This window comes from Spermophilus citellus (assembly GCF_964194105.1).
Source record: "Spermophilus citellus genome assembly, chromosome: 5".
Classification (NCBI taxonomy): Eukaryota; Metazoa; Chordata; class Mammalia; order Rodentia; family Sciuridae; genus Spermophilus; species Spermophilus citellus.
In genome coordinates this window covers 137,229,226-137,244,585 of record NC_138186.1, presented here as the reverse complement: position 1 = coordinate 137,244,585, position 15,360 = coordinate 137,229,226, and the positions used below count along the sequence as shown (strand labels likewise).

At 38.5% G+C, this 15,360-nt stretch overlaps 1 protein-coding gene across 9 annotated transcripts in view; it reads right to left on the bottom strand.

Moving 5' to 3' along the window:
- Positions 1–15,360, bottom strand: part of L3MBTL3 (L3MBTL histone methyl-lysine binding protein 3) — a 109,453-nt gene that overhangs the window by 68,185 nt on the left and 25,908 nt on the right. For 7 of the 9 annotated variants that reach the window (XM_081295823.1, XM_081295828.1, XM_081295825.1 and 4 more), the window contains 7 exons: positions 10,316–10,427; positions 9,872–9,946; positions 8,289–8,448; positions 6,975–7,107; positions 5,164–5,248; positions 3,575–3,666; positions 1,467–1,571 (listed from right to left, as the gene is read on the bottom strand). In XM_081295823.1, the coding sequence (XP_081151949.1) occupies positions 1,467–1,571; positions 3,575–3,666; positions 5,164–5,248; positions 6,975–7,107; positions 8,289–8,448; positions 9,872–9,946; positions 10,316–10,427 (762 nt within the window). The remainder of the gene's footprint in view (positions 1–1,466; positions 1,572–3,574; positions 3,667–5,163; positions 5,249–6,974; positions 7,108–8,288; positions 8,449–9,871; positions 9,947–10,315; positions 10,428–15,360) is intronic. The other 2 variants (XM_081295829.1, XM_081295830.1) reach the window with 1 other exon arrangement.

Here is a 15,360-nt window from a genome sequence, read left to right as displayed (position 1 = left end):
CAACTTAGCAAGGCCCTGAGCAACTTAGGGAGACCCTGTCTCAAAATAAAAAATAAAAGGGCCTGGGGATGTGGTTCAGTGGCTAAGTACCCCTGGGTTCAATCCCTAGTACCAAAAACACACACACAAAAAATCTAGACAAGGTAAAATACATCTCCTTCAAAAACCAAGAGCTGGAATACACACACACAGCTAAACTTCTCAAAGACAATCTATGTTTAATCCAATTCTGCTCTACTTAAATTCAAATTCAATTCTGCTCTACTTAAATGGGCTGGCTCAGGACACAGTGACCTCATCCTTCTGGAGAACAAGCACAGCATCTGACACTATTCTCCCCTTCCTTTCTATGGCAGACCCTGCTCCTGGCACCCTTCTCTGTCTCTAGCTACTCCTCAGAATCCTCCAGCTCATCTTCTTCTGCCTGATCCTTATTCTTCAAGGGCAGCGCTCACACCTGGCCCTCAACCACTCCAGGGTTCTCATGCTCTTCAAAGCACACTGTCCATAAAGAAGCTCTCCCCTTCCAACTCAGGGGTTCTAACAAAGACTCCAGAGTCCAAAAAAGAGAAAACATACAATCTGAATCACACTGTCCCAGTATTCTCATGCTGTATATAGAATCTGCAGAATACAGTATTTTCCTTTCACTATATATGTGAAAGACAGAGGAATGGCCTCCATCTCAAAATCTTGTTTCCAATATAAATTAAGAGATGGAAGGAAGCTGGATCACTACCTGGCATGTGCTGCAGGTTAGAGTAACTGTCGTTATCACTCACTATAATTGCCATCATCCAACTGTCATATACTATGTGCTCTGCAAGAGCCAAGCTCCTTACAAATTCACCAAGTCACTGAAAGAATATTATGATAACTAAACCTAGTAGCCAAGATCATCTTATTCTTTGGGGAAGGTTTTTAAAAGATGCATAACCTTGGATCACAGGAAGGAGCAAGGAGGCAAATAAAGAAGGAAAAAAAGAAATCAAAAAGAAATGTTCCCAATAATACTCTGGACTTATAGTACATATGGAGAAAGAGATATTTGACGTAGCCACTTTTTTGAAAATTTTTCAGAGACACCCCAAAACACACACAAAAATATAAATATCTGTTGGTCTGCTCCTTATGTTAAGGAATGTAGCATGGAAACATTTATGGAGTCAGAACTGAGGCGAAATCCTGGTTCCACCACGATGAGGCTCTGTGGCCTTGTACATATCACCTTCACATCTCTGAACCTTAGCTCCCTCATCTATAGAACAAGGATAAAAAAAAAAAAAAAAAAAAAAAAAACACAATTGGCACAGATCAGAATTCTCAAGAAGGTAGAGGAGATAACGTACACACGACACTGAGCGACCTGCCTGGCATGAAGTGAGCACTCAGCCCAAGGCACAGTTTTCCTCATAACACCCAGGATCACCATTTAATTTTAAAAATAAGAAAGAGGCAAAGCTTACCTCAGCCACAGTCAGGACGCAGTACACGGACTGATGCTCAGGGTCCACACCTTCCAACTTCATGCCAACTTTGAATCCATTTTTGTTATATGGGAAGGACTGGTACTGAGAAGCAATATGACAGCAGCTTTAGTATCACCTCAAAGGCCCAGTTATAAATGTGAATAATTATCATTCCTAAAGACTCTTTAGCCAGAAAAATAAGGGAAAAAAATAAAAAAAACAACTAAATATAAATTATAACAAAATATCCAGAATAATTCAATGCAAAATGGACAAAGATTAAGGCAAGTCATAGAAAAGAAAGTTAAGGTTTACAGCCTTTGTCTTTCACACATTTGAAAAGATACTCAACCTCACCTATCAGTTGCACAAATTAAAATTAAACAAGGATGTCTTTCACCTATGAGACTGGTAAAGAGCTGGATAGGTGGCTCTAGGAAAACTGGTAAAGGTATGCATTGCTAATAGGAACGAAAACTGGTACAATCTCTAGTAAATTCATAATATCTGTAAAAAAACCTGAGTATTCTCTTCAAATCAGCAATTCAAAATTTTAGGAAATTACCTAACATACAGGTGCAAAATGACAGGTGTACAAGGTCACTAGAGCATATAGTGAACGTCTGAAAATATGTATGTGTCTGTGTGTCAATCAGCAGGGAACAGTTTCAATTTTTATGGAGCAGATGTAAGACACAGTAATACACAGGAGTATAAAGAATGATCAAGGGATAAACAAAATGAAGTGGAATAATCCACAAACTATGAAGTTAAACAAAAAAGCAAAGTCCAAAATGTATGGGACACATGGTGTCACTGGGTTTAAGAGAGGGAGAAGAGGATTTAGATATGCAGGTTGCTAGTATGTACTTAAAAATTTCTAGGAAGGAAATAGAAGAACTAGTACTGGTGGTCACTTCAGGGGAGGCAAACCTTGTGCTTAAGAGGACAGCGGCTGAGTGGACACCTGGCAAACCTGGTGCTTAAGAGCACAGAGCTTTAGGGAACAGCTGGAAAACCTAGTGCTTAAGGGGATAGAGCTTTAGGGGACTTTGTGTTTTATGTTCTTTTGGTACTTTTATATTACGAATCACTTGAATGTATTACTGATTCAAGTAATTAGTTGTACTTTCATAAAGAAGAGGAAAAAAAAATCTGGTAAAGATCCAGAGTTACAGAAAATAATTATCCAGAACAAATGCATGTGTAAAACAAATTCATTGTTTAAATTAAATATTGTCATTGTTGATGTAATTACCCTAATACAGAAGGAGTTTTTAAAAAATGGTGACGTGTTTTAAAACCTCCTCATGTTCATTCATGAAGATATATAAGATATATATGATAGATTTATTACATAACCACAATTAATTATAACTAAATAACTTAAACCAAAGGTTAGCAAACTGCAGTCTGGGAGTCAAATCCAGCCCACCGTAAGTTTTATGAATAAAACTTTGCAGGAGTGAGCTAACCACCCCCTGACTCTGCCACGTTCCACACGGTGCCTTCATGCTACACAATCAAGTTGTGCTGATGTAGCAGACACCAGCAGACTAAAATATTTACTATCTGGCTCCTCTGTTTTAGCCTGGGGCAGCAGTTCATACTCAGAACTACACCTGAAACCTACATTTTTAACTAATTTAAAAATATTCTATGAAAAATATTTCATTATTACTAATGCAATATAGTTACCCATTTTTAGATGTTTCTTTGTTATAAGACCTAAATCTCAGTAACCCCTTTTCATTCTCTCTGAGCCATGATGTTAACATGAAATTTCATGCTAGTTTTTCTTTATCCATTAATTTTCCAGTAATAGTATTAGTATTCCTATTCAAAATCATAACTGAAAGTCTAGTAAATGTTGATAGAAAATCGCATGTGAGTGCCACACATGCCCCACATGGGAAAGCAGGCATGCACTGGTGCTAACTGGCCTTGGAGGTGCCCTTCTGGGTCACACACACATGAAAAGCAGTGTGTTTGAGAAATTATCCCAAGTCACATTTCCTAAACAGACAGCGGAAATGACAATACTAATCCACATCAGTATTCGAGCCCCTCCGCCCTTACACACAGTACTTCTAGAAAGGTCGTACCTCCTTGAACAGCTTTGCAGGCACTGCCACTGCTTTCTCCTCCTCCAGATAGGATGCCCAGCACCAAGCTTTCTTGCCTTTAGGAGGCAAACCTGAAAGACAAGTGAGACTGAATGATGGCATTTCCAAATCTAAGAAATCCACTGTGTATTTTGTGACCTCTCACTTCCAACTGTACTATTCCCCTCTCTTCTCTTACTTCCATGGCTCATATTTCTTTCCAAAGAAAATGAGAGCTGTGGTGAATACCCACTGATATGAGGGTGGAACAAAGAAGCAGAGGAGCTTAGAATAAATGAAGGAGACCTGTAGGAAGCAGAGAGAGGTCAGTCCATGGAACCTACAGGAAGTGAAAAGTTCTAAAAGCAGGATGCTCAAATTTTTTTTTCCTAAGAGATTATGAAGTAGAAGACTGAAAAAAGGCCAGTGCACTGAATGTTTAGGGAACATCCACTGATCTTAGAAAAGGAGAGGAAACAAATTGATGCAGTGAGAGTCAATATTTTTCAATTCAGAAAAAAAATATGTAATTGATAAAATAGGGAGGTAGTTCATATCTATTTTATTTTTGATTAATCTGATAAAAATATTAAAAATGAGGGAAGGAGTACAACAACTTAATGGGTAGGAAAGTCAGGGGGAAAATATTCAGGGGATGCACTGAAACAGGCAAAAAAAAAAAAAAAGAGAGAGAGAGCCCACAAGGAAAAAAAATCAGGACATTTAAGGGAAAAAAAAAAATGATTAAAGGAAAAAAGTGCTAGAAGAACCAAGGGGTTGAAATTTCATCCAGAGCAGAAATTAAGCGGAAAGGAAAGAAAGGTTGAAGAAATAAAACATTTTGAGACAGAGTGCTGAATAACTCAGGCATTTCATTTACTCCCTTTAATCTCACTGATAAAAGCCATCTCTAAAAAGATGTAAAAATTACGTTGTTCTCTTGAAGCAGGTGAAAATATTTCTTTTTGAAAAATTAACAGGAGAATGAGCAAGGAACACTTCCAGGCACCAATGGAATGATTTGCAGGAACCGTGTAACTGCAGGTTGGGAGCTGGGCTGTGCAAAGAGGAGTGACCTAGAAGGAAGGACTGGCAGGGCAGATGCAGCAGGCCCCGGAACCAAGCTGCACAGAGGCCGCCATATAAACGAACCAAGGTCCATGCCAAACAGGGGAACAAGTGTGTGCAGCCGAATAATGAAGCAAGGGCTGCAGCCTGGATTCCTCCTGAGAATAAAATGCTGCCTGAAGAACTCAAACAGGAAAAAGGTTCCATGTCAGGAGTTGGTTACGCTGAGAGGGAACATGAAATGAACAAGAACAGAGGTTTTGGAGAAGGAACTATCTACCCAATAGGGCGGGGGGGTGTTGGGGGGTGATGTTCGCAAGCTTGCCATGAACCTACTTGAAAGTTACTAATTCCCATCTTTTTCTTTAAATCTACTTCCTCAAAGTCATTTTTAGTGAGAAAACTGAATCAAAGAACCACAACTATGACAGTATACAGAATAATGGGGACTAGCACTTACTTAGACGAACTGTTTTTAATTTCACTCAGTTACAAGCAAAAGTATTCTCTCATCAGCTCACCCTGCTTTAAGACAGCTGAGTCCCCTCGTCTTTTCCTTCTGGCTCTCTGTGAACCCCTCAGGATCCTTCCATCTTGTTTGTTCTCCTACAGTAAAAAAGGAAAACTATGACTTTAAAAGTTCATGAAACTGGCACCAATGAAAAGCAAGAGACCTGTCAGCAAGCTTATTTTCTTGCTGTTCTTTTCAATTTCACTTCGTAAATTTGAAGGAAATGTAAGAATATCATTCATTTGAGTACTGTGTTGCTTTTGGACTGAGGTCTCCAGAAAAAGAACAACGCTTCCAAGGATTACACTATGGAAGGGCATAAATGCTGCCCCCTCCTCCTCAAAACATAGTTTGCTCTCAGCTTCATGACCACTATGTTCTGGCTCTCCTCAGACCTCACTAGCCCCCCTCTCAGGCTCCTCTGCAGATGTGTCTGCCAATCCAGCCCCTTCTCTCCTATATCTGACCACTTTCCTTGGAATCTCAAGGTCGTTTCTATGCCAAACACTCCTAACCTTCATCTCCAGCTCCCTGCCCTGACTCCATGTGCCTGTGTCCAACTGCACACATGGGATTTTACTTGAGAGATTCATGAGTATCTTAAACTAATGATGGCCAAAGGACTCCTGGTTCTCTGTGCCACCCCTGCCTTCCTATTCTTAATCTAAGAAATTCTTAGAACTTCTGAGTCTTCCCTTTCCCTCCCACAGCCTGACAACCCTACCTCTACCAACAGTTCTAAATACACTGACTTCTATCTTATATAGCCCTCTGACCTGTTCTATTGCCAGCAACTTCTAACTGGTTCCCTTTATCATATCAAAGCATCCCTTGCCTTCAACTTCCCATTACACCCAGGAAACAATGAAAACCCATTACTCTGGTTTACTATGAAGGCCCATCTTCCCTGACTACACAAAACCTCTTCAGCCTCACCTCACTCCATTCTGCCCCCATCCCTGATGCTTGACTATCTTGTCTTTTTGATATTTCCTTGATAGAACATGCCATGTATGTTCTCACCTTAGGCTTTCCCCTAGAAGTCCAGCTGCCCCAAGGGCTGCTCGCTCCTAACTGCTCAGCACTGGCTTCTCATTACTGAGACCACAGTGATCATCTGAAAACCCAACTTAGATGATTCAGCCAATCCTAATGCCCCATTTTAATTCTCAACATAACACTTAGGATGGATATTACTCCTGTTCATTTACTTTATCTATTATGTCCCCCTAACAAGAAGAAAATGTCTCTGCAAGGAGAGACCCTGGCCTCTTTACTCTTTCATTCATCCCCTATACTCCACACTTGCAGAATAGTGTCCAGCAAATAACTGTGGCTTGATGTTGATCTTAAGTGAAGCTTTATGACCTCTAAGTACTCTTTTCATATGGAACCACTCAGACATACTTTAGGGATAAGATATCTATGTTTTAATTAGCACAATTTGAATGATTTTTTTCCCCAAAGGTACTTGATATTTATGTGCCATCTTCTATCTACTCATATAGTTTTTTGAGCACTACTTGCAATTTATCAAAATGGGTTTATCATTTTGCAAGGTTTTGTTGTTGCCTCTTAGCCCAGTAGTAAATTCCAGCACCTCCCACTTCCTCATCTGAAAGGAAGGTACTATTACTTATGATTCTTCTTTTGAGAGGAACACAGTAAGACACAAAGAGGCCAGGCAACTGTCAAACAGTAACAGTAATAGAACAACATTTGAACTCAAATAACTGGCTCAAGGGCAGTACTTGAGACCACTACGCCACCCACTTGAGAAGCATCCCCGTGGTCCTTGGCAGTTACCTAAGAGATACTAACCATTTCATCATCTCTCTCATCTCCATCCTCCTTGGGGTCAGCCTTCAGAGATAATTTTGGTTTTTTCTTCCGACTACACTTAGGATCCTCTTCCTCGTTGTCTTCTCCTACATCCCTTTCTTCCTTCTGGTCTCTGTTGTGTTTATAACCCCAAAATAGTGACAGGAAACAATACCTATCAAACATCTACATGTTGATTATCAATTCAAAAATTATTTTCAAAAATCTATCTCCAAAGGAAATATATTTAATATTTAATCACCAGGAGAAGTTCATAGGCAGTAGAATATCACATTCAGAGAACAGTTAAAATCACTATTATGTAGGACACTCTATCAGGGTAGAAAGTATAAATTACCTTATTTGTCAATTTTAAAAGGGGACCAGCAATTTTAGTGAAATAGATGCTAACAAGTATACAATTATTTGTCTGCCATGTCTGCCATCCAAAGAAGAACCAGTGACTTAGAGGTACTTATCTTCAGATCAATTTTAAAGCAAGGATCTAGCAATATTAAGAATGGGAAAATAACTGAAAAGGTGAAAAGCAACTTTGTATAGCATCAGTTGGCAACCAAAAAAAAAAGAAAATTCCAAGGCCATGAGGATTTAAATATGTGGGAAGCTCCACTACACTTAAACATCAAGTCATCTGTCTATACACACAATTACATGCAAGAAATATACCTTCTTGCTGACTAGCTCAACCCTGTCAGGGTCCCCAAAAGGGAAGGTCACACAGCACCTGTCTGCACCCTGAGATCATCCTAACATGACTCACTGTGCTACCCTCCATGGCCACGTTCACTCAGGTGACTCACTGCCAGCCAGTCAGTGGGAAGCTTTGTTTCACTTGTGGAATTTTAACTGAATTACCTAAGAACTCCCGAAATTACAAACAGAACTGTGTTTCCATACATACTATTATCATTAAGATGTGAGTGTATCCCAGAAAAACCTAAATACTCTTAGCTGGGGTATAATCAAGTTAATGTAAATGTAAGGCTGAAGGCAGAGGCACCGTTGTACTGCAGGGAGAACACTGGCAGTACAATTCAAATCAGGTGTGACAAGAGTCACTAGACCAATAAAAATTAAAATAAAATAAAAAATAAATAAATAAAATTAAAAAAAAAAAAAAAGAGTCACTAGACCTAAGAAGGACCCGGGTTATATGTCCCCAAGGGGGAAAGTCTCTGAAAAAGAAAGCAAAAATGGGTGACACAGCAGAGTGCGCAAAACCTCTGTATTTAAAGGCACCATGATGTTGGACTCCGAAACCCACTTTATAGATGGAACAGGGCAACAACCTACTTGTCTTTGACATGCCGAGCACAATTCTGGCTGCAATAGTTTCCTCCAGAAAGACACTCATCTACATTGCCATACTGACAACAGTTCTCACAGAATTGAAGCCCTTCTACTTTCAGTGGATCCTTCAGCCTGAAAGGCACCCCAGTCTTCTCTGAAAAGACTAGAAGATGAACAGAAGAAGAAAAGAATTAAAACCATGGCAGAAGACATTCCAAAATATACGTATAATTTTCCTTCTAATAATTTTGTTAGGAACACAATTAAGAATCCTGTTTGCTGAAGGAATGGAATATTGAACTACAGAATTTGGGAGGGAGAGGGAAATGGTCTTGGCAGGAAATGACTTGAATTATTTCTATAATAAAATAGTCTGCCAAAAAATAAACAGATGCTTGTACAAGGCTTTTTCTATGGAGTTCAAAGCAAAATTGAGAAAACTTCATTAATCACTCAATTCCAAAGATACAATGGTCAGTCTCTAGAATTCTAATCTATAGGTGCATCTCTGATAAAATCAAAAGGGTCATTTATTGTCATTTCATGTTTCTAGTCTTTTGATGAGTAATTTTGTTTTACTTAATTAGCATCTATTTTACTTTTAATGTAGCAGATTTTCTGAATCATAATTACACAAATCATTGGGTAACTTGCATTTCATTTTGCCTAAATCATTAAACTAATCATTCATTCAGCAAACATTTATAAGGCAACAATTTATGCTACACACTAGTAATGACAGTTATAGACCTTGCCCAAGACAGCTCACAGTCTAGAGGAGGAGACAGGCAAGAAAACCAATATTTACAATAAAATGTGATGCATGCAATAATAGAAGCATGAACAAGTTCCAGAAGTAGTGCAAAGGAAGAAGTGATTCATTCGGCGTGGGGTGAGGTCAGGGAAGGATTTTCTGATACAAAGCCTCAATAGGGTTTTGATGGCTGAAGAGAAATGTGCCAAATGGACAAGAGAGAAATGGCATTTGAGCCAGAAAAAACAGCATGAATAAAGGCAAGGAAGCATGAAACCACAAGCTGAGTTGGGAAAATCCCACACAATTCTGTGCTGCTGGCACTGGCAGGACACAACACACACAGAGAAGGGGACAGAAAGGAAGGAGACAGCAAGCAGGTGGGTGCAGGTCACCCAAATCTTGGTATGTTTTGCTAAAGAGGCAAAGAGAAATCAGCAAGTGTCAGATAAGCAATCTACATAATTCTTCTGACTTCAGGGTGCAGGGTAAGTTGGAAGGGTGTGAGATTAGAAGCAAAGTAATTACTTAAAAGACTTCTGCAATAGTTCAGGTAGGAGTTGATAAGGGCCTAAATTAAGGCAGTAGCAGTAATAATAGAAAAGGCCAGATCTGAGACATATTTAGGAAATAAAAACCAAGAGCATTAAGTAAGAGGATATGGGGATGGGAAGAACAAATTCAGGATGACTCCTGTATTTCTGGCCTGTCCACTGGGCGGATGGTGCTAGGTCAACTGAAACATGGGTTACGGAAGAAAGAACAGGTTTGGGGGAAAGGGAGAAAGAAATAGAAAATGAATTGCATTTCAGACATGTGTAGTTTGAGGTACCTGTGGGACATCCAGGTGGAGATGTCCAGTAGGCAGGTGGAAATACGGGCCTGGAGCTCGGGGGAGAGGTCGGGGCTGGAGATAATAGATTTAGGAGTCATCAGCATATAGGTGTTAGTTACAACCATCGGAATAGATGAGAAAAAAAGTGGCAGGCTTTGGCTCAATCACCTGTGTAGGCGATTACAACTTGGATTTACTTGATAATTTCAAACTAACTTTGTGCTATTACAGATCTGGCATTAGGAAAGAAGACAGTTTATAGTTATTTAAAATATTTTAAAAGCTGGCTCCTATCATGTTTCATTACAGAAATTTACCTAAGAACATGAGACACAAAAATCACCCAAGACTTTCAAATTTCCAGCCTGTTTTAAAACCTTAGATATTCTCATTTCGAAACTCTCAATGGGAATAAATAAAAAGCAGACGACTCCTTCTTACCTTCTTGAGCAGTTGGTACCATCCAAGTGGTGGTAGCAGTTGCTTTTTTAACATTTTCCATTTCACTTTCATCTGTAATAACTTCCAAGGCTCCAAACTCATTTACCCGAAACTAGGGATGACACAGCAGAAAGAGGCAAGATTTACAAAAATGTTCAGGACAATAATTATTACATGACTCATATATAGTCTTTATACAAATTAGCTATGTGTTAAAAATTAATTGAAACAATTGCATCTTGGACAAGGCTTTCACCAACATTAAGACCTTTGCATTTTGCAAATTTCAAATTGGGGGAAGGAAAACAGAACACAGGTTGCGACTGAAGCTATGCAGTCCCATAGATTTTCCAGTTGTATTTTACTTGTATTGTTGTCTCCCTCCCCAGAGCTGTGCTTCCTCTTTCTTTACTGCCTTTTAATATTCTCTATTATTAGGCTGGAGATATAGCTAAGTTGGTACAGTGCTTCCCTTGCATGCACAAGGCCCTGGGTTCAATCCCCAGCACCACCAAATATATATATATAATCTCCATCCCCCACTATTAAGTCATGTGTAGTGTGGTGCACATCTGTAGTCCCAGCAACTCAGGGAGGCTAAGGCAGAAATGTTTCAAGTGTGAGTACAGCCTGGGCAACTTATCAAGACCCTGTCTCAAAAAGTAAATACTGTTCAGTAGCAAAGCATTGGAGATTTAATCCGCAATACAAAAAGGAAATATAATAACAAAAAGAATAAGCCAGGCCTAGTGGTGCACACCTGTAATCCCAGCAGCTTGGGATGCTAAGGCAGGAGAATCAAAAGTTCAAAGCTAGGCTCAGCATCTTAGCAAGGCCCTAAGCAACTTAGTGAAACCCTGTTTCTAAATAAAGTATAAAAAGAGCTGGAGATGTGGTTCTTGGGTTAAGCACACCTATGTTCCATCTCCAATACCAAATAAAATAAAATTCTCCATTATCTTCATCTCTAGTTTACAGAACAATTTTATCATTAAAAAGTAAAGGTATTTTGATTACATGGACATTCACATTCCTAATATTGAAAACTTCCTCTCACCTTATGGCAAGCTTCAAACAAAGTAGTTTCTGCAATAACCTGAGTTTACTGTTTGTGTGTTGGATGCCTGACAGTTACCTCTGTGCATGGCCCTGAATTCACACATTCTAGATACAAGTTTTCAGGGAACATGTGTGTAGAACATTTAGCATGATATAGCAGTCTGGAAAATGGCAAAATTTAATGAGGTGGAAAAGAACTAAAAATAAGTTAAACTAAAAAAAGAAACAGAATTATTCTTACTGATCAACTCTGGAAACAGAATATTTCATAATAAGGCTGACAGTACCATCTACTGGGCAAGAGTAGAAAAAACAAGCTGCCATGATAATTATTAATTAATGATATTAAAGAATGTGACAAAATCAATTCTGAATTATGATTTTTTTAAAAAATAAGGGAAAACTTGCTAATTAGGTTCAGGTAAGATGTTTTACTTTACATGTTAATTTATATGCACTTTTAAGTATTACATGTTATTTCATATATGCTTACTTGATAAATGCAAAAAATAGCATCAAATATTTTCATAAACAGAAAGGCTGCTGTGGCTGAAGTTGTAGATTTCTTGCTCAACTGGAAACCACTCTGCATTTCAAACACTAAGAAACAGAACACTACTGAATGGAATCTCCAAGTAAAAATGCACAACTATTATATTTAGAAGGATATGGCTCAAAAACTTTTCAAGAAAAAAGGTAATATCCCCACAACACAACATTCAACCTGTCATCTTTTCCTTCTAATATTAATTGCCAGTAACTGATTCACAGTCTAAATACAAAATAAAGATACAATGTCACTAGGGACAGTAAGCTTCTCTAAGTCAGAGATCTGTGGATAGACTTCAAGGGTTGATGCATGAGATGCTTTCAAAATTATGGTTATGTGCACATGTATATTCTGGGGGGGTGGTGGAGTCCATAGGTTTCATCATATCCTCTAAGGCATCCTGTAACCCTGAGAAAGTAAAGTACATCTGCCCTTATCAAAGTTACTTATCTCAAAAATCAAAATCCTCAAAGCATTTTCAAAGCAACCTTATCATATGCAAAAGGACACAGAGATCAACTTTTCCTGTGTCTTCTCAAATTCACATTCACTATGTCTTCTACCACCCATTACTGTAGAAAAATGTGAGCACACGGTTTTAGGCCTTGTTAACATTACCAAAGTCCCAATGAAAGGATTCCAGGAAGACTGATTTGCTAACTTGTTTTTTCCCCCAAGTAAACAGTTTCTGAGGCTGGTAATGCTTTTATGGCTTTGGAATGATGAGAAACGTCATCTCTCTCTCTCTCTCTCTCTTTAAATTATCAGTTCTTTTAATCTAGAGATCTCAGAGCAGTACAAAAATTTGCCAAGTGGCTCCCTTCTATAATTAAGAATTTCCAAATTTTAAATTTTACAAAAGGGATTATCAAGCAAAACAAACACACCAGCTGACATGGTAATGTCTTCTGCATGTAGATGTAGCCAGGTCAATCAGAAAACAATTATGTCTGAAATTTATAAGGGGTGGCAAAAGTGTGGTTTGTTTGGCTTGAACCACCTTTAATTGATTCAAAATTCTCTTCTTTATTTTTGCTTTAGGGACAAAGGCTCTGTTTTCTATTTTTGTTTGTCTTCAATAATAGATCATTAGAAGACACTACTGAGGTTATTCTTATCATTTTATTACTTTCAATGCTGACATTTTAATTCTAATTACCAATGTGTTTTAAAGGCAAAGATGTCTGGTAACTAAACAGCTCTAAACATTCATCCAGGAGGGCAAAACTGAGCATTAAGAGAGCACTGAGCTTTGCAGCCACATGGTCTTGCTCTCAGCTAAATGGCAATTATTCTTACTAGATAAGATGCTATCACTCTCAGGAGAGTATCTGCATTTTACTGAGGGACTTTCAAAGACTAAATCCTTATGACCCAGAGGAATAATTCTCTGTGGATAAATTTCAGACATCATTAGAAGTTCAGTTAGAAAAACTGCTTTGGCACTGGGAACCCTGCCAGGCTCTTTTCCACCACCACTTAGTCACCTGCCTTTTCTGATGGTTGGCCCTAAGACATTAATCTACAAATGCTTCTCTGCATTTAAAAAAGAACAAATTAGGCAGTGGTAAAGTTTCCAAAGCTTGCTTAGGCAAAAAGTGCCTTGTTAATGACCACAATATTTTCCAGACCACTGGTGGAGACCTGCTGTTCTCCTGTACCACTCTCTGGATTTTGAAGTTCCTGCCTCTTCTAGATACCCTTCTCTCTTGCCCTCCTCCCATTGCTGCCCCTAGAAGTCTTCACTGAATCTCTATTTTCAGCACCCAAAGACCAAAAGAACTCTGCTTTTCAAAGCCTTCCTAATTTCTTCAGCTGAAATAAGTTTTTACCTTCTCTATCCCTGTAAATTTTTCTTGTATCTCTGTTGATATGAAAATATTCTCAGTCTTCAAGCAGCAGTATAGTATAAGATTAAGATAATCAACTTTAATACTAGAGAAGCCTGTTCTCAAGATCCAGCTCTGCCAGTAAGTGACGTGAGCCAATGCAATAACCACTCTGCACCTCCTTGTCTGTAAACTGACCTGCAAGATAGACACTACCCCCAAAGGAGTGCATAAAAGGATGAAACAAGAAGATGCAGGTAAAGTGTTCATCAGAGAGGAAGTTCCCTTATTCCTCCCACATCTGTCCTCAAAGACAAAGTTTGCTCTGCTTTATCTAAGGGTTAGTAGGCCTAGGGAGGGGAAGGGGGAATTCCAGCACAGGGAACAGTAAAAGGGGTCCAGAGTATGAAATCTCAGTAGTTTGGTATGGATAGAAAACAGAGGTGCTGAGAAATAAAATGAAATGTGCCCAAAGGGAGGCCAGATCACAAAAGAAAACAAAATCATATCCTACAGAAAATTTCAGGGGACTTGAACTTTGCTGTGAAAGATACCAGCAAGTGCAGAAGAAAGACATAACTAGAGTGGCCGTGATCATGAGGCTTTCCCAGAGGAAAAGCCTTTCAAAATGGCCACAGCTGAAGCACATAAAAACCTGCTCCCATGATAGAAAACGGAGTGAAGTGTGGCGGACCGTCTGAAGCTACTATACTGTTAGGAGAACCCCATGCCCCTACTCGTGAAAAAGCAGAAGTATGGCTAGTCTCCAACAAGCAAAGCATGATGTGAGAGGGCAGATTTTACAACTGATTCAAAGTTCTCGTATTTTAACTTTCTGCAAAATCATTTCCTCAATCAGATCTCTTAAGCAACTCAGATTTTAATACAACAAGCATGTGAATTAGACATCCAATATAATATAATCAACAGGCTAGTCTCTGAATTTTAGATACAATGGGTAATAAAGCCATAAAGTCAAAAATAATTTTCAAATTATTTTCTGAAGTGAAAGTGTCAAACTGTCTGCAGCACATAACGGGAACTGAACACCTGGCAATGACCCAGTAATTAGACGAATCTAAAAGTCATATCAAATAACCCAGATTATAACACCCATTAAGTGGTTTAACTATCTGAATGCCTTAAGAGGTATAAGCTGATTTCTAAAGGTCATTGCTTAGAAAACCTTAAAGCAATCCAAATTTCCTACAGGTAGAAACTTCAATCTCCTGTCAAAAGCTAACTGAACACAGTGAAGGATATATATGAACTCTCTGTTCACATTTATGCAAATTTTCTGTAATTCTATAATTATTCCAAAATTTAAACTTCTTCCTAATTGATAAAATAGAGATTTTTGTTTTATAACTGTATAATAACACTATAGTTTGATGTTAGCTGAGAATATTCAGAATTGGAAATAGAAATTTAATTTTTCTGTGTCTTCCTTCCCCAGTATTTCTTCTTCCTCCTTGATTTCCAAGTGTGTTATACAATGTATGGATAGAAAATACAGTCATTTTTCGTTACAGAGTTGAAAACCTGAGCCCAATAAAAGTACATGCCATTGCATTATTGGACTGTAGAATAGAAAGATTCCACACTCA